The 27999-nt window shown below is 39.1% G+C and overlaps 1 protein-coding gene across 9 annotated transcripts in view; it reads right to left on the bottom strand.

Moving 5' to 3' along the window:
• PIP5K1B (phosphatidylinositol-4-phosphate 5-kinase type 1 beta) overlaps positions 1 to 27999 on the bottom strand; it is a 330062-nt gene that overhangs the window by 69981 nt on the left and 232082 nt on the right. For all 9 annotated transcript variants that reach the window (XM_073806188.1, XM_019934739.3, XM_073806189.1 and 6 more), the window contains 2 exons: positions 20233 to 20388; positions 6942 to 7086 (listed from right to left, as the gene is read on the bottom strand). In XM_073806188.1, the coding sequence (XP_073662289.1) occupies positions 6942 to 7086; positions 20233 to 20388 (301 nt within the window). The remainder of the gene's footprint in view (positions 1 to 6941; positions 7087 to 20232; positions 20389 to 27999) is intronic.

Raw genomic sequence — 27999 nt, 5'->3', positions numbered from 1 at the left:
CATCCTAAGAGACTACTACAAGCAACTCTATACCAATAAAATGGACAACCTGGAAGAAATGGACAAATTCTTAGAAAGGTATAACCTTCCAAGACTGAACCAGGAAGAAATAGAAAATATGAACAGACCAATCACAAGTAATGAAACTGAAACTGTGATAAAAAATCTTCCAACACACAAAAGTCCAGGACCAGATGGCTTCACAGGTGAAGTCTATCAAACATTTAGAGAAGAGCTAACACCCTTCCTTCTCAAACTCTTCCAAAAACTGCAGAGTAAGGAACACTCCCAACCTCATTCTCAAGGCCACCATCACCCTGACACCAAAACCAGACAAAGATACTACAAAAAAAGAAAATTAGGGCTTCCCTGGTGGCGCAGTGGTTGAGAGTCTGCCTGCCGATACAGGGGACAAGGGTTCGTGCCCTGATCCGGGAAGATCCCACGTGCTGCAGAGCGGCTGGGCCTGTGAGCCATGGCCGTTGAGCCTGTGTGTCTGGAGCCTGTGCTCTGCAATGGGAGAGGCCACAACAGTGAGAGGGCTGCGTACCACAAAAAAAAAAAAAAAGAAAATTACATACCAATATCACTGATGAATATACATGCAAAAATCCTCAACAAAATACTAGCAAACAGAATCCAACAACACATGAAAAGGATCATACACCATGATCAAGTGGGACTTATCCCAGGGATGCATGGATTCTCAATATATGCAATCAATCAATGTGATACACCATATTAACAAATTGAAGAATGAAAACCATATGATCTTCTAAATAGATACAGAAAAAGCTTCTGACAAAATTCAACACTGATTTATGATAAACACTCTCCAGAAAATGGGCATAGAGGGAACCTACCTCAATATACTAAAGGCCATATATGACAAACCCACAGCTAACATCATTCTCAATGGTGAAAAACTGAAAGCATTTCCTCTTAGATCAGGAACAAGACAAGGATGTCCACTCTCGCCACTATTATTCAACATAGTTTTGGAAGTCCTAGCCATGGCAATCAGAGAAGAAAAAGAAATAAAAGGAATACAAATTGGAAAAGAAGAAGTAAAACTGTCACTGTTCGCAGACGACATGATACTATGCATAGATAATCCTAAAGATGCCACAAGAAAACTACTAGAGCTAATCAATGAATTTGATAAAGTTGCAAGGTACAAAATTAATGCACAGAAATCTCTTGCACTCCTATACACTAACAATGAAAGATCAGAACGAGAGATTATGGAAACAATCCCATTCACCATGGCAACAAAAAGAATAAAATACCTATAAATAAACCTACATAAGGAGACAAAAGACCTGTCTGATGATGAAAGAAATCAAACATGACACAAATAGATGGAGAGATACACCATGTTCTTGGATTGGAAGAATCAATATTGTGAAAATGACTATACCTCCCAAAGCAATCTACAGATTCAACGCAATCCCTATCAAATTACCAGTGGCATTTTTTACAGAAGTAGAACAAAAAATCTTAAAATTTGTATGGAGACACAAAAGACCCCGAATAACCAAAGCAATATTGAGGGAAAAAAATGGAGCTGGAAGAATCAGACTCCCTGACTTCAGATTATACTACAAAGCTACGGTAATCAAGACAATATGGTACTGGCACAAAAACAGAAATATAGATCAATGGAACAGGATAGAAAGCCCAGAGATAAACCCACACATCTATGGTCAACTAATCTATGACAAAGGAGGCAAGGAAATAAAATAGAGAAACGACAGTCTCTTCAATAAGTGGTGCTGGGAAAACTGGACAGCTACATGTAAAAGAATGAAATCACAACATTCCCTAACACCATACACAAAAATAAACACAATATGGATTAAAGATGTAAATGTAAGACCAGGCACTATAAAACTCTTAGAGGAAAACACAGGAAGAACACTCTTTGACATAAATCTCAGCAAGATCTTTTCTACCCACCTCCTAGAGTAATGGAAAAAAACCCAAAACACATATGGGACTTAATGAAACTTAAAAGATTTTGCACAGCAAAGGGAACCATAAACAAGACAAAAAGACAACCCTCAGAATGGGTGAAAATATTTGCAAATGAATCAATGGACAAAGAATTACTCTCCAAAATATATAAACAGGTCATGCAGCTCAATATTAAAAAAACAAACAACCCAATTAAAAAATGGGCAGAAGATCTAAATAGACATTTATCCAAAGAAGACATACAGATGGCCAAAAGGCACATGAAAAGCTGTTCAACATCACTAATTATTAGAGAAATGCAAATCAAAACTACAATAAGGTATTACCTCACACCAGTTAGAATGGGCATCATCAGAAAATCTACAAACAACAAATGCTGGAGAGGGTGTGGAGAAAAGGGAACCCTCCTGCACTGTTGGTGGGAATGTAAATTGATACAGCCAGTATGGAGGGTCCTTAAAAAACTAAAAATAGAATTACCATATGACCCAGCAATCCCACTACTGGGCATATTCCCAGAGAAAACCATAGTTCAAAAAGACACATGCACCCCAATGTTCACTGGAGCACTATTTACAATAGCCAGGTCATGGAAGCAACCTAAATGCCCATCGACAGATGAATGGATAAAGAAGAAGTGGTACATATATACAATGGAATATTACTCAGCCATAAAAAGGAACGAAACTGGGTCATTTGTAGAGACGTAGATGGACCTAGAGACTGTCATACAGAGTGAAGTAAGTCAGAAAGAGAAAAACAAATATCGTATATTAATGCATATATGTGGAATCTAGAGAAATGGTACAGATGAACTGGTTTGCAAGGCAGAAACAGAGACACAGATGTAGAGAAAAAATGTATGGACACCAAGGGGGGAAAGAGGGCGGGTGGTGGTGGTGGATGAACTGGGAGATTGGGATTCACATATATAGACACTAATATGTGTAAACTAGATAACATAATAAATAAGTAAGTAAGTAAGTAAGTAAATAAATAAATAGTATAGCACTCTAGAAAAAAAAATTCTAGGTTCACAACATGCTTTTCTTTGGCTTGCATTCCTTTGGAAGAACACCCACTTGATTGTGACAAAGGCTGCTGGTGGGCCAGCTCAGTGGTGTGTAGCTGGCGTGGTTTTCTGATGTTCAGCCCAGAGCTCACTTCCCAAGCCTTTTTAAAGACTTTGTGAATTCCCTGTATCAAATCCCTTTCTGCTTAAGATAGAGTGGTTTCTTATTTTTGCAACTGAACCCGGATGGATAGCTAAATATAAGATATCAAATCGCAATTTGGAGATACAATGCCACAGAAGATTTATTTCAAACAATTCTCTTCAAAAAAAAAAGGGAGGGGGCAGAAATATCATAGATAACACTGATGCTTTTCCCATCTAAATATACATGTTAACCACTGTCAGCATAAATAAAAGTACCAAGAGTTACACCATAGCCCTGGAGCATGCAGAGGTAGCTTGCTCCCAGGCTGGCCAGAAAGGATTGGGAGTCAGAAGGAACTCTGATTCAGATCCTGAAGGAACCTTATGAATACCCAAGAGTTGAATACCTCTGGCCAAGAGACTGAATACTTAGTCAAAACCACTGCCACCAAAAACAAACAAACAAAACCCTTTTATTTTTGTGCTGAAAATTCTAGTAAATAATTTATTACATATCCAATTATCTGCCCTGATAATGAGAACAGTAGCAAATGGTAAGAAACCACCGCAGCTTCACATGAGAATTGTTTTTGACCTTGCAAAGCATTTCCTGCAACTTTCCAGTCATCTTTCGAGCTGCTATTTATATTTGAGAGCAAAACAACCGCCTTCAGCTGTACCGTACAGATAGGAAAAACTGTTGCTTGACAAATTTGCATAACAAACTTGAACATTCAAGGTACACATTCGTTTTAGGTATAAGTCATGTTAAATTCTTCTAATTTGAGGAAGCTAACCAAATTACTTTTACAGTTCAGGTGAGTTGAATAATTTACAATGGAGCCTTATTTGTTGGTCCTACAGCAGAGCTATCCAAACAGAAGCCCAGCCAAGATTTGTGATTCACCTTGTCATTTGCTCCTTTTCTCTAGACCTAGATGGGCTGTCTCACCTGCTACCACCTAACCTGTATCTAGCCAAGAGAGAAGGGAACAGCAACAAAAAGAGAATTTCTAGAACCTCCAACTACCAAAACTTAACTTGCCAAAAGACCAAGCTAGAATTTATAAATGTGCACACATTAAAAATGAATCTCCCATATTGAGTCCTCTTTCTGGAAGTGAACCAAGTTGCTAGGGTAGAGGGGGAAATGACTTACAGTATAAAAAACATTTCACCTGCACAAATTTGATCTTGATTCTTGAGAGCTGAATTATGACAAGAACCAGTTCAACATTTAACAGATAATTTTTGACAACGTATACACAGTTATCCCTGACCTGTAATTGAAGCTGGTTACAAAAGTACATATATAAACATAGAAAAAATAGCTAATCCCACAACGTTGTGACCTCTTTGTAGAGGTACTTTCTATTACGAGAACCAATGTTTGAGAATATTTTGTTAAAAAAATAATAATAACAAATTAATTTTCTATCTAAGAAACTTCAGTACCCCTCCCCAATATTCAAATTCACTTTAAATGTTTGAGAGTCCCTGTATTCGTTTCCTATTGCTGCTGTGACAAATTGTCATAAGCTTAATGTCTTAAAATAAGACCAATTTATTATTTTATAGCTCTGGCAGTTAGGAGTCCTAGAATTCAAGGGGTTGGAAGAACTGTGTTCCTTTGTGGATGCTCTAAGGGAGAATCTGTTTCCTTGCCTGTTTTGGCATTTAGACTCTGCCTGCATTCCTTGACTCATGCCCCGTCCTCCACCTTCAAAGCCAACAGTGTAGCATCTTCAAATCTTTTCTCTCTCTGACCTCTGCTTCTGCCATCACATCTCCTTCTCTGACTCTAATCTTCCTGACTTCCTCTGACAAGGACCCTGTGATTACATTGGGCCTATCTGCATAATTCAGGATACTCCTCCCATCTCCAGACCTTTAACTCAGTCATAATGGCAAAGCCCCTTTTGTGACAGCCTCTTCAATAAGTGGTGCTGGGAAAACTGGACAGCTACATGTAAAAGAATGAAATTAGAACACTCCCTAACACCATACACAAAAATAAACTCAAAATGGATTAAAGACCTAAGTGTAATGCCAGACACTATAAAACTGTTAGAGGAAAACATAGGCAGAACACACTGTGACATAAATCACAGCAAGATCCTTTTTGACCCACTTCCTAGAGAAATGGAAATAAAAACAAAAATAAACAAATGGGACCTAATGAAACTTAAAAGCTTTTGCACAGCAAAGGAAACCATAAACAAGACAAAAAGACAACCCTCAGAATGGACGAAAATATTTGCCAATGAAGCAACTGAGAAAGGATTACTCTCCAAAATTTATAAGCAACTCATGCAGCTCAATATCAAAAAAACAAACAACCCAATCCAAAAATGGGCAGAAGACCTAGATAGACATTTCTTCAAAGAAGATATACAGATTGCCAACAAACACATGAAAGGATGCTCAACATCACTAATCATTAGAGAAATGCAAATCAAAACTACAATGAGGTATCACCTCACACCAGTCAGAATGGCCATCATCAGAAAATCTATAAACAGTAAATGCTGGAGAGGGTGTGCAGAAAAGGGAACCCTCTTGCACTGTTGGTGGGAATGGAAATTGATACAACCACTAATGGAGAACAGTATGGAGTTGCCTTAAAAAGCTAAAAACAGAACTACCATATGACCCAGCAATCCCACTACTGGGCATATACCCTGAGAAAACCATAATTCAAAAAGGGTCATGTACCACAATGTTCACTGCAGCTCCATTTACAATAGCCAGGACATGGAAACAACCTAAGTGTCCATCGACAGTTGAATGGATAAAGAAGATGTGGCACATATATACAATGGAATATTACTCAGCCACAAAAAGAAACGCAACTGAGTTATTTGTAGTGAGGTGGATGGACCTAGAGTCTGTCATACAGAGTGAAGTAAGTCAGAAAGAGAAAAACAAATACCGTATGCTAACACATATATATGGAATCTAAAAAAAAAAAAAATATATGGTTCTGAAGAACCCAGGGGCAGGACAGGAATAAAGATGCAGATGTAGAGAATGGACTTGAGGACACGGGGAGGGGGAAGGGTAAGCTGGGACAAAGTGAGAGAGTGGCATGGACATATATACACTACCAAATGTAAAACAGATAGCTAGTGGGAAGCAGCCGCATAGCACAGGGAGATCAGCTCGGTGCTTTGTGACCACCTAGAAGGATGGGATAGGGAGCGTGGGAGGGAGGGAGGCATGAGAGGGAGGGGATATGGGGATATATGTATACGTACAGCTGATTCACTTTGATATGCAGCAGAAACTAACACAACATTGCAAAGCAATTATACTCCAATAAAGATGTTTAAAAAATTTTTTTAAAAAAAGCCCCTTTTGCTCTATAAGGTAACAGCGTCACAGATACCAGGGATTAGACTGTGCACGATCTGTGGGGGCTGTTATTCTGTCAGTAGTTACTAAGGTCACTCATACGGAAAGAAAATATTCAGATACTTTGTAGCTATTTGTGTAAACATTAACCAGGAGCGCTTGCTTAAAAAATCCACTCATACGATTATTAAAATAAAAATGATGAAAGATTCATCTTCTTCCACAAAGTATATAGTTTCTACAGGACATAATGATTAACCGTACAGAAAAATCAGGAGGGTTTTCCCTGCTGTCACAGTAAATATCCAGCATTTTCTCTCTTTCTCTTACAGGGCAGGCGACGGTCCCATCCTGGTTGTTAGGGATGACTTGTTCTCATTCAGAGATACTGGCTAGCTGTGATGTTAGTGTGGTAATAGCCGACTGGTAGTTTGATTGCACTAAGTATTACCTGCTTGAATAAAGCGTGGTCCTGTCGTGTGGATAATGTTCATTGACGTACAAGGAAGAAGATGAAATTGTGGTCGCCAAGGAAGCAGCTTCAAACAGCGATGGAGTGCTAGGCACCAGGTCTGGTCTGTGTCGGGATCCCAATGCTGGGTGACAAAAAGCAAACAAACACTCATGAATCTCGGTAAGAAATGCTGCTTTAGTGTATATAATAATTTAAATGAGTCAAAGGCATTCATTCTACATACCAGGCTGCAAATTAAATTAGGAAATAACTGTGCTCTTCTGAACTACAGCAGAAATGTAAAACAGCTTCTTGCAAACAGGTAAAACAGAAAGGAAACTGCATTAATTTACAAAATGGCTTATGGAAATGCCATTATGAATGTTCTTTTAAAAACCTAATAAAGTGATTTACTGTTTCTCGAAAGATGACATAAAAAGCTCCTAGGAGCTTAAGGAGATAATTCGACAGAGATTAAAAGGATGATTGGCAAATGTATAAACAGAGAGTGAACTTGCTTTCCTCTCCCGAGGCTATGCCCATATCTGTGATTCTCAGTGCAGATCTAAGAACTCAGACTTGTTAACAGCCAAGAAACAAATGCTTCACAGACTAACAGCCAGCTATACCTTAACCCTGTTTGAGCCCACATACATCTTTGAAAATTATCCACAGCTCTTCTTGACATTATATTCTAACAGCAAAGCTGCCTTTTTAAAAATGAGAAAAACTCTTATTTTTCTTTAAAATGTAGGTACCTATGAAAATACTTATGCAAGAGCCCTCCCTCATCAGGAAAGTGGAACAGTCAAGGCTGAGCAGTGACTCTGCCTACTCTCTCTATGTGGATTTTTTTTTTTTTTTGAGAGTTGAATCTGGATTTTTTTTTTTTTCTGGATAATTTTTAATCATCTTATCCTAAACTTTGGACAAATTCACATTCATTATTGGTCAGCTTGTCAGAGATAGTATTTTGTTTAAAGGTCCAGCCACACAGAACAGAGCTCCTTTAAAAAGAGACAAGCACGTTCCCAGAAACAGAACACTGTGGATGAATCCTGTCTTTAAAGTTCTATAGTTGGGCTCAAGCTGATTTATTTTTCACCAGTGGAGATATTATATAATTTTATGGAACTATAGCTGACCTATAACAATGTATTACTTTTACGGTATACAACTTAGTGATTAGACTTATGTATATATTGTGAACTGATCATCACAGTAAGTTGAATTAACGTCCTATCACCACAGTTACAGCATTTTTCTCTGGTGATGAGCATTTTTAAGATCTCCTCTCTTAGCAACTTTCAAATATGCCATACAGTATTATTAGCTCGTGTCACCACGCTGTACTGTGGATTCATTTTAATCACTTCCCCAAACTAAACTAAAACAGATGATAATAAATACAATATAACCTTACAGTGTTTCTTGTATTCCTTTATAGGCACAATAGGCTCAAAATTATGTACTGTCAGGAAGTGAACGAATGGAAATTGATCCTAATAGGCACTATCATGTGAGTGTGAGGTTTGGATTTTGGACTTGGAGGGATATAGATGGAGAGGTGGGGCGAGGCATGGAGGGAGAAGGGGGCAAGCACAGAAGGCCTGGACTCTGGACTAGGAATCCAGACACACATTAAAATGTATGAGATGCTGCAGCTCTGCATCCGATTCAGATCAAAATAAAGAACTGCCATGATGAATAACAGATGATAATCATATGAAAACACAAGTGACAACATGCTCAACATGCAAAAATCAGAAAGGCTTCAATATGACAGTTGGCTAGCAATCTTCAATATACTTGATCCCCCCCCAAAAAATATATATACTTGATCCCACCTTCTCATTAAATACAGAGAAAAATATGAAAACTCTCAGTAACATAGAAAACTGAATCTGAAAAATAACCTCACATCAGATTCCAATCAATCACTACTAAATATAAGGCAGATAGAGCTAGACTGAGAACAACTAATGCAGACTCAGGTCTTGGGCATCCTCAGCCTGATTTCATAAACCAGAGGCTCGCTGAGGGACAGAATACAGAAAAACACTACCTGTCCAGTGACTCGGGCCCAGGTCAGACAGCACCCAGACACTGGGTAGCTGACCCTTAGGAGCAGTTCTTTGAAGTAGAGAACTGTTCCCTTATGTGCCCATACTCTTCAGTTTTTTAAAATAACTAGTGTGGTGGGCAGAATCCTAGGATGACTCTCAATGACCTGCACCCTTGTATAATGTCCCTTTGAGTGTGGGTGGAAGCTGTGAGAAGGATGAGGTATTACTCCTGTGATTATTTTATCTTATGTGGCAAAGGGAATCTTGCAGATGTAATTAAGGCTACTAATCAGTTAACTGTGAGTTAGTCAAAGGGAATATTATTCAGGTGAGCCTGGCCTAGTCATGTGAGCCCTTTAAATTTGTGTCTAGAGGTCAGAGATGGTAATGGCAGAGATTCCAAGTGTAAGGGGGATTGACCTGAAAGAAATTCCCCGTCTGAAGATGGAGGGGGGCTGCATGGAAAGGAATGAGGATGCTCTCTAGGGGCTGAGCCTGGCCCACAGCTGTTAGACAGCAATGACATGGGACTTCAGCTCTACAACTGCAAGGAAGTGAATTCTGCCAACATCAGGATGAGCTTGGAGGAGGATTCTTCTCCAGAAACTCCAGATGAGAACTCAGCCAGCTGACACCTTGATCCCAGTTTTTGAGACCCTGAAAAGCTGTGTCAGAGAACGCAGGTAAGCCTTGCTAGTCTTCTGACTTATAGAACCGTGAGCTAATAAATGGAGGTTATAATAAGCTGCTAACTAACTTTCTGGTAATTTGTCACATGGCAAAAGGAAACTAATACAACCCAGACATACTGAGAATGATAGAAAACAAATGGTTAAAAACTGGAGGGAAATTTGGTAATAACTTGGTGCATTACGAAAGGGGAAGTCCCCAAGTATAGAGCATTATAGAAAGGCCGAACCTTGCAGCAAACTTTGTAGATGCAGAGAATTGTCAAGATAAACTCATTTAAAAATAGTACGTCAACAGTTTCAAAGAATATGTTCAATAGGTTTTTCTTCAACCTTCAAAGACTTTTTCTGGTGAAGTACCTTTAGATCTAAAGCAATGAGTCCAATAGTTCAGTTGAAAAAAGCATAATTTGTGCACTGCTTCTTATGTTTCCAGACTTTCTAGATGCTGTGTAGTGTATTTATTATACTTAACCCTAAGATTAACAACTGGACTCATGGCTTAAACTTTAGAAGCAATATATACATTTTTACTGAGGTATAGCTGATAGAAGTCATATTGAGCACACTATTTGAAAGTTTAACTATCACAGTTTAAAAATAAGTTTATCCTAGAAAATTAGGCAGTGTGGTAGGGAGATGCCAATGCAGGGAAGTTTAGGGAAAGAGGTGGATGCCCGTCAGAAACTAGAGCCATCACTCAGAGAGAGGAGCAAGGGCAATTCAGTAACTCCAGCTGAAATCACCAAATCTGCATAAAAGTTGGTTTATAAGATGAGAAAGAAACCCAACATGACAGATATGGAAAAGTGCTGCAGAAGGGAAAAGGATGAACACACTATTCTGAAGACTGAGGAAAAGAAAAATCCCAGAAGAGATCTAATCTTCTACAGGAAATAAAAGAAATTTTCGGGAGATGTTGGCATTCCCAAAAGAATATACTGATAATAAAATCTAAAATGTCACTTCCTCTTATAGGATTAGAAGAGAAAATCCAAATGATCAACTCGATAGAGGAAAATATTTGATAAAATGTAACACTCATTCCTGATAAAAACTTTAGAAACTAGGAATAAAAAGAAACTTTCTTGACTTGATTCTGGGCATCAAATACAGCAAAATTCTTTCTCAGCAGTGAAACACGAGAAGCATTCCCTTTAAAATCAGGACGAGGCAAGGCCGCCCACAATCACTACTTCTATTCGTCATTCTACCAGGAGTCCTAGTTAGCAAGTAAGAAAGAAAGAAAAAAAGATGTGAGATCTATGCAGTAGCAACAAACAGCCAGAAAAACCAAACTTTAAAAATATACTACCTGGGGAGAAACCTTCAAGATGGCGGAGGAGTAAAACATGGAGATCACCTTCCTCCCCACAAATACATCAGAAACACTTCTACATGTGGAACGACTCCTACAGAACACCTACTGAATAGTGGCAGAAGACCTCAGACCTCCCAAAAGGCAAGAAACTCCCCATGTACCTGGGTAGGGCTAAAGAAAAAAGAAAAAACAGAGACAAAAGAATAGGGACGGGACCTGCACCAGTGGGAGGGAGCTGTGAAGGAGGAAAGGTTCCCGCACACTAGGAAGCCCCTTGGCGGGCGGAGACTGCGGGTGGCGGAGGGGGGAAGCTTCGGGGCCGCGGAGGAGAGCGCAGCAACAGGGGTGCGGAGGGCAAAGTGGAGAGATTCCCGCACAGAGGACGGGTGCCGACCAGCACTCACCAGCCCGGGAGGCTTGTCTGCTCACCCGCCAGAGTGGGCGGGGCTGGGAGCTGAGGCTCGGGCTTCGGTCACAGCGCAGGGAAAGGACTGGGGTTGGCGGCGCGAACACAGCCTGCAGGGGGTTAGTGCGCCACAGCTAGCCGGGAGGGAGTCTGGGAAAAAGTCTGGACCTGCCTAAGAGGCAAGAGACCATTGTTTCGGGGTGCGCGAGAAGAGGGGATTCAGAGCACCACCTAAACGAGCTCCAGAGACGGGCGCGAGCCATAGCTATCAGCGTGGACCCCAGAGACAGGCATGACACGCTAAGGCTAATACTGGAGCCACCAAGAAGCCTGTGTGCATGCACAGGTCACTATCCACACCTCTCCTCCTGGGAGCCTGTGCAGCCCGCCACTGCCAGGGTCCCATGATCCAGGGACAACTTCCCTGGGAGAACACATGGTGAGCCTCAGGCTGTTGCAATGTCATGCCGGCCTCTGCCGCCGCAGGCTCGCCCTGCATCTGTACCCCTCCCTCCCACGCCCCAGGCTCGCCCTGCATCTGTACCCCTCACGCCGACCTGAGTGAGCCGGAGCCCCCGAATCAGCTGCTCCTTTAACCCCGCCCTGTCTGAGTGAAGAACAGACGCCCTCAGGCAACCTACACGCAGAGGCGGGCCCAAATCCAAAGCTGAACCCCAGGAGTTGTGCGAAGAAGGAAGAGAAAGAGAAATTTCCCCAGCAGTTTCAGGAGCAGTGGATTAAATCTCCAAAATCAACTTGATGTACCCTGCATCACTGGAATACCTGAACAGACAATGAATCATCCCAAAATCAAGGCAGTGGATTTTGGGAGCAACTGTAGACTTCGGGTTTGCTTTCTGCAACTAATTTGTTTCTGGTTTTATGTTTATCTTAGTTTAGTATTTAGAGTTTATTATCACTGATAGTTTTTTTTTTTATTGATTTGGTTGCTCTCTTCCTTTTTTTTCTTAATATAGATATATATATTTTTTTCCTTTTTCTCTTTTTGTGAGTGTGTATGTGTATGCTTCTTTCTGTGATTTTGTCTGTATAGCTTTGCTTTTACCATTTGTCCTATGGTTCTGTCTTTTTTTTTTTTAAGTATACTTTTTAGCACTTGTTATCACTGGTGGATTTGTTTTTGGTTTGGTTGCTCCTTCTTTATTTTCTTTTTTTATTACTGTTTAATTTTTAATAATTTTTAAATTTTTTATTTTAATAATTTTATTTTTTTCTTTCTTTCTTTTCTTCTCCCTTTTCTTCTGAGCCGTGTGGCTGACAGGGTCTTGGTGCTCCAGCCGGATATCAGGCCTGTGCCTCTGAGGTGGGAGAGCCGAGTTCAGGACACTGGTCCACCAGTGACCTCCCTGCTGTACGTAGTATCAAGCAGCGAAAGCTCTCCCAGATATCTCCATCTCAACGCTAAGACCCAGCTCCACTCATTGACCAGCAAGCTACAGTGATGGACACCCTATGCCAACCTAGCAAGACAGGAACACAACCCCACCCATTAGCAGAGAGGATGCCTAAAATCATAATAAGGTCACAGACACCCCAAAACACACCACTGGATGTGGTCCTGCCCACCAGAAAGACAAGATCCAGCCTCATCCACCAGAACACAAGGACTAGCCCCTCCACCAGGAAGCCTACACAACCCACTGAACCAACCTTAGTCACTGGGGACAGACACCAAAAACAACGGGAACTACGAACCTGCAGCCTGTGAAAAGGAGACCCCAAACGAAGTAAGTGAAGCAACATGAGAAGACAGAGAAACACACAGCAGATGAAAGAGTAACGTAAAAACCCACCAGACCAAACAAATGAAGAGAAAATAGGCAGTCTACCTGAAAACGAATTCAGACTAATGACAGTAAAGATGATCCAAAATCTTGGAAATAGAATAGAGAAAATACAAGAAACGTTTAACAAGGGTCTAGAAGAACTAAAGAGCAAACAAATAATGATGAACAACACAATAAATGAAATTAAAAATTCTCTGGAAGGGATCAATAGCAGAATAACTGAAGCAGAAGAACGTATAAATGACCTGGAAGATAAAATAGTGGAAATAACTACTGAAGAGCAGAATAAAGAAAAAAGAATTGAGGACAGTCTCAGAGACCTCTGGGACAACATTAAACACACCAACATTCGAATTATAGGGGTCTCAGAAGAAGAAGAGAAAAAGAAAGGGACTGAGAAAATATTTGAAGAGATTATAGTTGAAAACTTCCCTAATATGGGAAAGGAAATACTTAAACAAGTCCAGGTAGCACAGAGAGTCCCATACAGGATAAATCCAAGAAGAAACACACTAAGACACATATTAATCAAACTTTCAAAAATTAAATACAAAGAAAAAATATTAAAAGCAGCAAGGGAAAAACAACAAATAACATACAAAGGAATCCCCATACTCTGCAAGACAGAAGGGAGTGGCAGGACATATTTAAAGTGATGAAAGGGAAAAACCAACAACCAAGATTACTCTACCCAGCAAGCATCTCATTTAGATTTGACAGAGAAATTAAAACCTTTACAGACAAGCAAAAGCTAAGAGAATTCAGCACTACCAAACCAGCTTTACCACAAATGCTACAGGAACTTCTCTAGGCAGGAAACCAAGAGAAGGAAAAGACCTACAATAACAAACCCAAAACAATTCAGAAAATGGTAATAGGAACATACATATCAATAATTACCTTAAATGTAAATGGATTAAATGCTCCAACCAAGACATAGACTGGATGAATGGATACAAAAACAAGACCCGTACATATGAAAGAGACCCACTTCAGGCCTAGGGACACATTCAGACTGAAAGTGAAGGGACAGAAAAAGATATTCCATGCAAGTGGAAATCAAAAGAAGCTGGGTTAGCAATTCTCATATCAGACAATATAGACTTTAAAATAAAGACTATTACAAGAGACAAAAAAGGCCACTACATCATGATCAAGGGATCAATCCAAGAAGAAGATATAACAATTGTAAATATTTGTGCAGCCAACATAGGAGCACCTCAATACATAAGGCAAATGCTAACAGCCATAAAAGAAGAAATCAACAATAACACAATCATAGTAGGGGACTTTAACACTCCATTTTCACCAATGGACAGATCATCCCAAATGAAAATAAGGAAACACAAGCTTTAAATGACACAATAAACAAAATGGACTTAACTGATATTAATAGGACATTCCATCCAAAAACAAAAGAATGCACTTTCTTTTACTTTTTTCTTTTTAACATCTTTATTGGAGTATAATTGCTTTACAATGGTGTGTTAGTTTCTGCTTTATAACAAAGTGAATCAGCTATACATATACATATATCCTCATATCTCCTCCCCCTTGAGTCTCCCTCCCACCCTCCCTATCCCACCCCTGTGCTCACAAAGCACTGAGCTGATCTCCCTGTGCTATGCAGCTTCTTCCCACTAGCTATCTATTTTACATTTGGTAGTATATATAAGTCCATGCCACTCTCTCACTTCGTCCCAGCTTACCCTTCCTCCTCCCCATCTCCTCAAGTCCATTCCCTACACAGAATACACTTTCTTCTCAAGTGCTCACGGAATATTCTCCAGGATAGATCATATCTTGGGTCACAAATCAAGCCTCGGTAAATTCAAGAAAACTGAAATCGTATCAAGAATCTTTTCTGACCACAACACTATGAGACTAGATAGCAATTACAGGAAAAAAATGTGTAAAAAATACAAACACATGGATGCTAAACAGTATACTACTAAATAACCAAGAGATCACTGAAGAAATCAAAGAGGAAATCAAAAAATACCTAGAAACAAATGACAATGAAAACACAACGACCCAAAACCTATGGCATGCAGCAAAAGCAGTTCTAAGAGGGAAGTTTATAGCAATATAATCTTACCTCAGGAAACAAGAAACATCTCAAATAAACAACCTAACCTTACACCTAAAGCAATTAGAGAAAGTAGAATAAAAAAAACCCCTAAGTTAGCAGAAGAAAAGAAAGCATAATGATCAGATCAGAAAAAAATGAAAAGAAAAGAAGGAAACAATAGCAAAGATCAATAAAACTAAAAGCTGGTTCTTTGAGAAGATAAACAAAATTGATAAACCATTAGCCAGACTCATCAAGAAAAAAAGGGAGAAGACTCAAATCAACAAAATTAGAAATGAAAAAGGAGAAGTAACAACTGACACTGCAGAAATACAAAGATCGGGGGAGATTACTACAAGCAACTATATGCCAATAAAAAGGACAACCTGGAAGAAATGGACAAATTCTTAGAAAGGCACAACCTTCCGAGACTGAACCAGGAAAAAACAGAAAATATAAACAGACCCAATAACTGAAATTGACACTGTGATTAAAAATCTTCCAACAAACAAAAGCCTAGGACCAGATGGCTTCACAGGCGAATTCTATCAAACATTTAGAGAAGAGCTAACACCTATCCTTCTCAAACTCTTCCAAAATATAGCAGAGGGAGGAACCCTCCCAAACTCATTCTACGAGGCCACCATCTGCCTGATACCAAAATCAGGCAAAGATGTCACAAAGAAAGAAAACTACAGGCCAATATCACTGATGAACAGAGATGCAAAAATCCTCAACAAAATGCTAGCAAACAGAATCTAACAGCAGATTAAAAGGATCATACACCATGATCACGTGGGGTTTATCCCAGGAATGCAAGGATTCTTCAATATACGCAAATCAATCATGTGATAAACCATATTAACAAATTGAAGGAGAAACACCATATGATCAACTCAATAGATGCAGAGAAAGCTTTTGACAAAATTCAACACCCATTTATGATAAAAACCCTCCAGAAAGTAGGCATAGAGGGAACTTACCTGAACATAATAAAGGCCATATATGACAAACGCACAGCTAACATCGTTCTCAATGGTGAAAAACTGAATGGTGTAAAACTGAAATCATTTCCACTAAGATCAGGAACAAGACAAGGTTGTCCACTCTCACCACTACTATTCAACATAGTTTCAGAAGTTTTAGCAACAGCAATCAGAGACGAGAAAGAAATAAAAGGAATCCAAATCAGAAAAGAAGAAGTAAAGCTGTCACTGTTTGCAGATGACATGATACTATACATAGAGAATCCTAAAGATGCCACCGGAAAACTACTAGAGCTAATCAATGGATTTGGTAAAGTAGCAGGATACAAAATTAATGCACAGAAATCTCTGGCATTCATATACACTAATGATGAAAAATCTGAAGGAGAAATTAAGGAAACACTCCCATTTACCATAGCAACGAAAAGAATAAAATACCTAGGAATAAACCTACCTAAGGAGACCAAAGACCTGTATGCAGAAAAATATAGGACACTGATGAAAGAAATTAAAGATGATACAAACAGATGGAGAGGTATACCATGTTCTTGGATCAGAAAAATCAACATTGTGAAAATCACTATACTACCCAAAGCAATCTACAGATTCAATGTGATCCCTATCAAACTATAAATGGCATTTTTCACAGAACTAGAACAACAAATTTCACAATTTGTATGGAAACACAAAAAACCCCGAATAGCCAAAGCAATCTTGAGAAAGAAAAATGGAGCTGGAGGAATCAGGCTCTTGGACTTCCGACTATACTACAAAGCTACAGTAATCAAGACAGTATGGTACTGGCACAAAAACAGAAATATAGATCAATGGAACAGGACAGAAAGCCCAGAGATAAACCCACGCACATATGGTCACGTTATTTTCCATAAAGGTGGCAAGAATATACAATGGAGAGAAGACAGCTTCTTTAATAAGTGATGCTGGGAAAACTGGACACCTACATGTAAAAGAATGAAATCAGAACACTCCCTAACAATATACACAAAAATAAACTCAAAATGGATTTAAAGACCTAAGTGTAAGGCCAGACTCTATAAAACTCTTAGAGGAAAACATAGGCAGAACACTCTATGACATAAATCAAAGCAAGATCCTTTTTGACCCACCTCCTAGAGAAATGGAAATAAAAAAAACCAAAAAAACAAATGGGACCTAATGAAACTTAAAAGCTCTTGCACAGCAAAGGAAACCATAAACAAGACGAAAAGACAACCCTCAGAATGGGAGAAAATATTTGCCAATGAAGCAACTGACAAAGGAGTAATCTCCAAAATTTACATGCAGCTCATGCAGCTCAATATCAAAGAAACAAACAACCCAATCCAAAAATGGGCAGAAGATCTAAATAGACATTTCTCCAAAGAAGATATACTGATTGCCAACAAACACATGAAAGAATGCTCAACATCACTAATCATTAAAGAAATGCAAATCAAAACTACAATGAGGTATCACCTCACACCAGTCAGAATGGCCATCATCAAAAAGTCTTCAAACAATAAATGCTGGAAAGGATGTGGAGAAAAGGGAACCCTCTTGCACTGTTGGTGGGAATGTAAATTGATACAGCCACTATGGAGAACAGTATGGCAGTTCCTTACAAAACTAAAAATAGAACTACCATACGACCCAGCAATCCCACTACTGGGCATATACCCTGAGGAAACCATAATTCAAAAAGAGTCATGTACCACAATGTTTATTGAAGCACTATTTACAATAGCCAGGACATGGAAGCAACCTAGGTGTCCATCAAAACATGAATGGATAAAGAAGATGTGGCACATATATACAATGGAATATTACTCAGCCATAAAAAGAAACAAAATTGTTATTTGTAGTGAGGTGGATGGAGCTAGAGTCTGTCATAAAGAGTGAAGTAAGTCAGAAAGAGAAAAACAAACACCATAAGCTAACACATATATATAGAATCTAAGAAAAAAAAAAGGTTCTGAAGAACCTAGGGGCAGGACAGGAATAAAGACGCAGACATAGAGAATGGACTTGAGGACATGGGGAGGGGAAGGGTAAGCTTGGACGAAGTGAGAGAGTGACATGGACATATATACACTTCCAAATGTAAAATAGATAGCTAGTGGAAGCAGCCGCATAGCACAGGGAGATTAGCTCGGTGCTTCGTGACCACCTAGAGGGGTGGGATAGGGAAGGTGGGAGGGATACGCAAGAGGGAGGAGATATGGTGACATATGTATATGTATAGCTGATTCACTTTGTTATAAAGCAGACACTAACACACCATTGTAAAGCAATTATACTCCAATAAAGATGTTAAAAAAAAAAAAGGATGAGTGGAGTTTAAACCTAAACATTTCTGGGAAGGTGCCCTATTAAGCCATTCTTTAAATAATACTAATGCTGTATTGTATTCGTTTTCCAGAATGTTCTTTAATTCAAAAGTTTGATAGTGGTTGGATTGTCTCAGAATATGGTGCACCTGGATGGGGCAGCTTTGAATAGTCTCGAAAGGTGCCAACGTGGGAGGAGTTTTCCAGGGGTATTGGAAACAGATCCTATTAAATGCAACACTTATTGACCACCTACTTTGTGCCAGGTTCTATGCTGTATATTATCCAAGTGAATTATCAAAATATCCCCATGAAGAATGTAGCACAATCAGCCCCAGTTACTGATGCGGAAAGTGAGGCTCAGATATTAAGGGTCCACAGCTAGTTCCATAGCTAGGACTGCTGGATCTTGGATTTGAAGCCAAATTTCAAGGTCCTAAAACTGTGCCTGGCACATAGTAGGACCTCAATAAACGTATGTCAGATCATTCTAAGCCCAAGACTCCTTCCCCAGCACCAGAGAGAAAGAGAAGAGGGTGGTGCTGAAGAGAAACTCTGCCAAAGGTCAACACTTGCGCGGGATTTTGGTGGCCTCCCCAAATCCCCAATTTAAGCAACACTGTTTGAGGCTATAGGAAGCTCAGCCTTAATCATTGCTTTGTCAGCTTCATGCATTACGGGTCCTTTGTGAAATAGAAATAGAGAACAGAGTTTCTCTCAGACACTCAAGTATCATTGAGATTCAGACACGCCCTTTTTTACTGAGTGCAGATTTAACTTCTGTAGTTCCCTGATGCAGGCAGAAATTGAGCCAGAGCAAACGGGAGGCTTTCTTTCCAAAGGTCTGCCCAAATGGTGATCTGCCATCAGAGCCTTTGAAACAGATTTCTGATGGGCGGTTGATGAAATTAATTGAGGGTAACCTGCAAAGTTGATGCTCTTGGGAATGACTCTTTGTTTGGCCTTTTAGGTTGGTATTTGTCAGAAACCCCAGCCGCTCCATTAAATCATTTTTGTCATTAAAAAAAAAAAATATATATATATATATATATATATACACATTACCTGAAAAGACAGAAAATATGTATCTATGTCTTTATGTTTATAACCATTTGAGAAATAAATCTAACAAAAGGTAGGAATATATGACTTGCCAGGAGAAAATTATAAAACTTTTATTGAACTCATTAAAGAGGACCTAAATAAATTGGTAATTCACTGTTACATTGTGTACGTATGTATGTATATGTATATAATGTGTGTGTATGTTTGAAAAATATATATATACAAGCCCAGACCAAGGTCTACTAGTAAAAACACCAAAACCTTCACATGTGTTACCTTCAGGTGGTGGAATTATAGATCTTTGTTTCTGAATATTTTAGTCTGTTTTAATTTTTTTTACCGTAAACCATATACAGTATCGTTTATGTGTTACAAAAATTTTACATTAACTGTGTCATACTGTAAACATCATTTTAAAAATTAGTTAAGAGACTTTGTTTCCTAGAGGAAGTACTTTCTCATTTTTCTACTGTGAGTTTACATTACTTATACAAGTAAAGTCACAAGAACTTTTATCTTTTCTTCTTTTTCTAAGTTCCATGTCTTTACCTTCTTCATCGAGGCTACTATAACTTTGCCCTTCGGTCAGCAAATCACGCTTCTCATCCTTCCATTCCTGGCTGATTGAGGACACAATCTCCTGTGAGGTTGCCTTCAGGGCGGCAATGGAGTTGCACCGTTTTTTAGAAGGTGAGGCCTTCAAAGCTAGAAAAAGGAAAAGGAGAGAATTATAGTTATTGTAAAACCACATGAATATATTTATTAAATTAAAATTTTACTCATGATTTATTAAGATCTTAGTCATTATTTCAGTAGGATGCAAGATGCTTTGTTTTATATACATGAGGAAAGGGAGATGATATTATGTTTTGGCAATTTTATTTGTCCAAAATGATTTGACTTAAATCAGAATAGCTTAGAATAAATTTGGATTGATATATCTCTCCAGATGTTGAAATATAGTCTTATTTGAGGTGAAATTCAAATGCTGCTGAAGAATTATATTTCCTCCTCCAAGCAATGTTTTTCTAGGGCTGGGAAGAGGTTGAGTGGGTCGATAAGCACAGATGGTAAAGTAAGGAGAATTCTCATGACCCCAGTTTTATGAACTTGGGACTGGGAATTTCTAAACATGCCAATGTTTAATCTTATACTCATGTTACCCAATTTAACCAAGTTACTTCTGGTTGCTTTTTTCTTTCAGTGACTTTCCACTGAAATTTCCTGCCTTTGGGTCTTTTCTAGGTCATGGTTACTTCAGATGTATAATTCACTCCTGATTTTTGTCCAGACAGCATTGTATAACTTCTGAAGTGTGTTGGGAACCTGAACCAAGGCAAGTGTACTTCACCATCAATCACGCTCACTGAAGGCTGGGACTTTACTTCTGATATGTCAGTGGGAGCTGCTTCAGCTGCAGCCAGACCATCCCCATGTATATTTTCTCCATGCTGCAATCATTCTTCTTGCTCAACACTGTTGGAGAATTTTATTGGAGGGGAGAGGGAGAGGGAGGTTGAGACCTCTTTACGCTTTCCCCTGAACTTGGTGGTAGCAGTGTCTCTCTTCCTTCGGAGGTTTGCATATAGGGATAACCTGACAGCAGATGCATTACAGTGACTGTGTTCAGCCTTGGGAATCTCAGAGCTTAGATGACACTGCTCGTCAGGGGCATCCCATCAGCAGCTTGCAAAAACTTAATTGGAGAAGGACTTTGGGACACACAGATGAGGAAAGAATAGAGGGCAATCTCTCCACTTAAAGCGAAGGGAAGGTTTATGTGTCCCGTGAGCAGTCTTAGAACCATAATAACATAACTGTAATCAATAACATTTTAGAAGCCTTAAGAATTTGGAAGCCAGCAGCCACATTCCTTATCTCAAACTATCCAGGTGGTCATCTGAGGGAGGTAGGCCCTTCTACAGGTCGAGAAACTGAGAGCAGAGAAACTGTGACCTGCTCAAGGTCACAGAGCTAGAAACCATGAAATCCCAGGTATCTTTGTTTGAAGCTGCCTAACTGTGGTTCATTTCCTAGCTCTGTGGCATCCTATTTTCTGGTTAAAGTGAGGGAGGAATAAGATAAAACTAGAGTTTGTTTTTCTTTGAGGGGAGGAGACTCGGAATGTTTAAAAACGGATCAAATGGATTTTAGTGGCAAATAAGTGCACCAAATGTGTCATTTTTTGAACTCCTCATCTCATCAAAACAGTGGTCACACTTGCTTTACAGGTGTGAAGTAATTATCCATATGCTGGCTTTGGCTTTAATATTCTATCTGCTAGCTTTCATAAACTCTCAACTCTCACCTTTCAATCCAGTCCAGGTTTGAATCTGGTACTTGAACAACACAGGTTTGAACTGTGTGGGCCCACTCATGTATGGATTTTTTTCAATACCAAATGCTATAGTCCCACATGATCTGGGGTTGGTTGAATCCTTGGGTGCTGAGAAAGCACACATGTGCAGGGCCGACTCTAAGTTACATGTGAACTTTCCATTGTGTCGGGCTTTGGCACTCCTAATGCCCCTGTGATGTTCAAGGGTCAACTGTGTTTTAAAATTTCTAAGTCAGAGGATCTCAAATGTGGTTCAGGGACTGCTAGGAATCCCTGAAATTCTCCTCGAAGGTCTGTGATGTTAAAATTATTTTCTTAACAATATTAAGAAGTTATTTATCTTCCTCACTCCCACACTTTCCTGAGTTTTCTAGATGCTACATGACCTGTGGTATCGCCACAGAGACTGAATTCAGAAGCATACAAGAGAGTCTGGATGTCTTCTATTAAGCCAGAATTAGGGATCTGAAAAAATATAAAATAATGCCACTTTTCCCAAGCAATTATTTGTTTTGGAAAACATAATTATTTTTCATAATTACTTTGTTAGAAATTTTTTACTTTTTTGTTAATATTGATGTATGTTAACATGCAATTTTTTTTATTGTTACCTTGTAAGAATATTTAAAATTTTCCTCAATTTAAAATTCTAATAGGTTAAATATAGACAGTTATAATCCACATAAATAAAAGCTCTTTGGGGCCCTCAGTCATTTTTAAGAGTGTAAAGCGGCGCTGAGACCAAAAGGTTTGAGAATTGCATAGTTCTTAGGTCAGTGCTAATTCTCTAAACTGAGAAACAACCAGGATCAGAAGAATGTTGGCAGCATCACGGAAGAGTGAATGAGGGGAAGATGCTCAGACAACTGTCTGTACTTGTTGTGGCTTATCATGGACCAAAGGCCAAGATCCCCCCAAAGAAATAGCTCTTTGCTCATTATCAGCAACACATACAATGAACAGCAGAGAAGACCCCAAAACAAACCCCTGCCAGGACCAGATGGCACCTAAAGAAAGCCTTTACTTTTGTCTTAAATGGTCAATCTTCCTTAAAGGAATTATCTGAGCCCATTCAGTGGATAAGGACTTGAATATTGCAGAAATTGAATACCTCAGGGACTTTTTTTTTTTTTTTCACATTTGGGGAGATCATTTATTTTCCAAACAATTTCATGGATTACAAATATGAACTCAAGTTGTGACTTTTTTTTTTATACCAGAGATTGGGTTGTGGCAATTGGATTCAGTAGGTTTCAAAAGGTTTGACGTCAATCATTGGCATCAGGGTGTGTTTTCAACTCTGTAAAAATCTAATCATGTGCACCTATACCTTTCGTAAGGTTTGATAACTCTGTCACTTGGAGGAAATGGGCGTGGTTTTTGGAGAATATATAAAACATCAAGCAGAGAGCCAAGCTCCTTCTTCTCCAGAGCCTAGAGCTGTTGTGTTTGGACTTGGCTGGGCTGTGGAGACTTTGGAAAGTTACTGCCACCAGGAGGTGAGCACCTAATCAGGGAATTGTTTCGACTGGAAAATCTCAAAGGATGGTTTGGGTTGCTGGTTACTTTCTTTTGTCCACAGAAACTCTTGGATTTGTCTTTGGCTAAATAATGGTGACAGGTATCGTGTGTCCACTTCCAGCTCTACATCCCGCTACTCAACTGCTCCTACCCTTAACTGCTTTTCAGCTCACCTATCTGCCATCCCCTGAACCTCCATGTTCATTCCTACCCCTGGGCCTTTGTACATGCTGTTCCTTCTACTTCAGATGCCCTTCTTGCCTCTCTTCCTAATTAACGCTGGCTTATAGTTTCAGGACTTAATTTAAATATTTTTTTCTCTGTGAAGCTCTCTTTGGGAAGATTGGTTTTATTTCTCTTTGTGTACCTACAGTAGCCTATGGAAAAACTCTATTAACAGCTGCTTTATTACATTATAAATCTTTTACGTGTTACAATCCCTGACCCAAAACGGACCATGAAGTTACCGAGGGAATTTAATTTTTTTTTTAAAAAAAGCTTTCTATATTATTAATGCTTAGCATAGTGTTAGGTACATAATAGGTGCTCAAATGTTGGTTGAAAGAATTAACTATTGTTCTGAAATTTTAGGACAGTTGATTTTTAATTAATTAATGCATCAGTACTATTCTATTCCTTTCAGGAAACTAAGTTTTAGTACTCTAGACACATTATCTGGGTAGAGAATTTCAGTGAGGTTCCAACATTACGGTGACTAATATTTGCAGAAAGAATTATAGGATTTTGCAAACATTACTACACTGACAGCATGACTCAATTCTGGGGTGGGATAACAGATTTAAGAAGGCTAAAAAAAATGATTTAAAAAAAGAAACTTGAAGACCAAGTATTGTTTTCTTGGGGGTAGGGGTGGGGAGGGGAAGTTTTCACATACAAAGAAAGTATACCTGTCGTTGAATGGCTGAGTAGAACAGAGCCCCCTGCCAACCTGTGCTGGGAAAGTCTGAACAAGGAATAATCTTTGTTTTATTAAGCCGCTGAGAATCCAGAGTTAATTTATTGCTGCAGTAAAACTTAGCTAACATGAGTAATAAACTATTTTTTTAAATAAAATCACAACAGAAGGGGTATGTGAATGTGTGTGTATGTGCTTAGTGAAATATTTGGAAATTTATATTCCCAAGTTTAAATTGTGACTTTCTCTGGGTAATGCATTTTCATTATTGTAATTCAATCTGCATTTTGTTCCTCTGAACTTTCTATAATAAACATGTATTACTTTCACAATCAGAAAAAAAAAAAGAAAGTATGACTGTAGGAATTAAGGGCTTTAAGTTAATCATAGCTGATAAAGGATCTGGAAGTTGTATTTTAAACTGTCAACTTTACTAATTAAATGGCTACCCTTTGAAAAGCTGGTAGTAGATGAAAAGTCCATTCATTCATTCAATTATTCATCAAATAATGATCGAGGGCCTACAATGTGCCAGGAAATGTGCTAGCTTCTGGGAATATATATGAGAACCACACACAGCCCCTACTTTTCAGGAACTCAAAGTCAAGTGGGGGAGATAGAACAACAGCTTACTATAGCAGAGTTTGGTAACTGCTGTGAAGGAAGCATCATCTGAGCTGAGATGTGAAGGAAGACCAGGGGAAGGATGGAGATCACTACAGGCAAAGGGACAAGAACATGTACAGATGTGGAGGCAGCCTGGAATGTTAGGGGTAACTGCAGGGCACTCAGAGCTGCTGGAGGCTTGAGGGTAGGGTAGAGCATGGAATGGGTGTGAGAAAAGTCACGGCTAGGGAAAGAGAGGCCACGTCACACAGGGACTCAGAAGCGAAGTTAGGATTTTGTGTACTAGGAAATACACTGAAGTTTTTATTAAGAAAAAAAGTTTTTTTAAGCATGGAAGGGTTTTAAATAGGAAATTAGCAAGAGGAGATTTAAACTGATGCCTCTGGCTGGGGTTGGGGGAGATTGGATTGGAAGGGGATATGACTGGAGGTAAGAGAGGAACATGAGGGCCACAACTTTATGTGGAAAAAAAAAAAAAAAAGCCCAAACCAAAACCATAAAAATCACAATGGCTGAACTAGGAGAGGTGCTGTGAAAGAAGGGAACGAACTCTTGATATTTCCAGGTGAGACTAGGTATTGGTAAGTGACTGCATGTGGGTGGTTAGGCTTTGACAAAGCTTGATGCCTGCATGTCTGGTTTGGGTAACTGAGTAAATTGTGGTGACCTTCAGGGAGGCATGGACTCAGGATGTGAGGCAGGTTCTTGACCAACCTGGGGGAATCCAGAAATTAGTCCTAATATTTGTGGACAACTGATTTTTCAACAAGGAACCCAGATAATTCAACGGGGGAAAGAAGAGCCCATTCAAGAAATGGTGCTGGGGGCTTCCCTGGTGGTGCAGTGGTTGAGAGTCCGCCTGCCGATGCAGGGGACACAGGTTCGTGCCTCGGTCCAGGAAGATCCCACATGCCGCGGAGCGGCTGGGCCCATGAGCCATGGCCGCTGAGCCTGTGCGTCTGGACCCTGTGCTCTGCAACGGGAGAGGCCACAACAGTGAGAGGCCCGTGTACCGCAAAAAAAAAAAAAAAAAGAAATGGTGCTGGGACAACTGGATATCCACATGCAAAAGAATGAATTTGGACCCTACCTCACACCATATACTATAAATTAAATCAATATTTGTAAATCATACACCTGATAACAGAAACATGTGTTGAGAATATATAAAGAACTCTTACAACTCAACAATAAAAAGACAATCTAATTAAAAATGGGCAAAGTATTTGAATAGACAGTTCTCCAAGGAAGATATAAAGGGTCAATAAGCACATAAAAAGACGTTCAACATCATTAGTCATTAGAAAAACACAAATCAGAACCACATTGAGATACTACTTTATACTCACTAGATGTCTAAAATGAAAAAGACACATAGTAACATAGGGCCCGTGAGCCATGGCCGCTGAGCCTGCGCGTCTGGAGCCTGTGCTCCGCAATAGGAGAGGCCACAACAGTGAGAGGCCCATGTACCGCAAAAAGAAAAACACAAATCAAAACCACATTGAGATACTACTTTATACTCACTAGATGTCTAAAATGAAAAAGACACATAGTAACATACGTTGGGGAGGATGTGGAGAGATTGGATCCCTCATGCATTGCTGGTGGGATTGCAAAATTGGGTAGCTTCTTTGGAAAGGAGCCTGGCAGTTCCTCAAAATGTTAAATAGAGTTACCATCTGACCTAGTGTTTCCACACCTGGGTATGTACCCAAGAGGAATGAAAACTTATGTCCACAGAAACCTTGTGCATGAATTTTCATAGCAGCATTATTTGTAGTAGCCAGAAATGTAAGCAACCCAAATATCCATCAACTAGTGAGAGGATAAACAATATGTGTTAAATCCGTACAATGGAATATTATTCAGCAATAAAAAGAATAAAGTACTACAAGATGGCTAAACCTAAAGTACTACAAGATGGCTAAACCTTGAAAATAATCATGTTAGGCGAAAAAAGCCAAACACAGAAGGCCACATACTGGATAATTCCATTTATGTGACATATTCGGAATAGACAAATCCATAGAGACAGAAAATAAATGAGTAGTTGCCAGGGGTTGGGAAGAGGAAGGAATGAAGAGTAACTGCTAATGGATATGGGGTTTCTTTTCAGGGTAATAAATATGTTCTAAAATTAGATAGTGGTAATGTTTGTACAACTTTGTGAATATACTAAAAGTCACCAAATTGCACATTTTAGAAGGGTGAATTTCCTGATATGTGAATTATACCTGAATAAAGATGCTATAAAAAGTAGACTAAGAAATCAAAATGGGAAAAAAATAGATTTGACTACTTGAGAAGTAAAAGACTTGTTACATCAAAAACATGATAAACTATACAAACTGGAAAGGTTCAAAACTCACACCATATTTCATGCAATTGAGGATGCCATTGACTGCACCATTAATTTATACACTACTAAGAAGGCAAAAACTCCCAACATGGGGAATCTCATGGAGGAGCCTCACTAAACCTGGGATCCCATGGGTTACATCCTCCATAAACCTACCAGGGACCACAAGGAAACTCATGATTTTCAACCACGGCAAAGCGTAAAGAGAGGCAGAAAATCTTCCTTCAAAATTTGAACCAAGTTGGTATTCACACAGGATTGCAGGCTGAATAAATACTATGTTATGGTCCATCTTAGGCAAAAAAGACCTTAAACAGAAAATTTAATTGGTAGTGGTCTCAATTTGAGACCAATTTCAAGATACCACTGAGATAGTCAAATGCGAAATAAAAGTTTTTCTTAGAATGAAATAAGGTTAAAAAAAGAGATTGATATCTTTGACATGTAGAGTTCATATAAATCATTTGGAAAAATAATAAACACTAATGTAAATGAGCAAATATTACAAAGCTCAATTCTCAAAGGAACTACAAATGGGTAATAAACATGAAT

The sequence above is a fragment of the Tursiops truncatus genome, chromosome 6, assembly GCF_011762595.2.
Source record: "Tursiops truncatus isolate mTurTru1 chromosome 6, mTurTru1.mat.Y, whole genome shotgun sequence".
In the NCBI taxonomy this organism is placed as follows: domain Eukaryota; kingdom Metazoa; phylum Chordata; class Mammalia; order Artiodactyla; family Delphinidae; genus Tursiops; species Tursiops truncatus.
The sequence above is the reverse complement of the archived record's forward strand: the minus strand, read 5'-3'. Positions and strand labels throughout refer to the sequence as shown.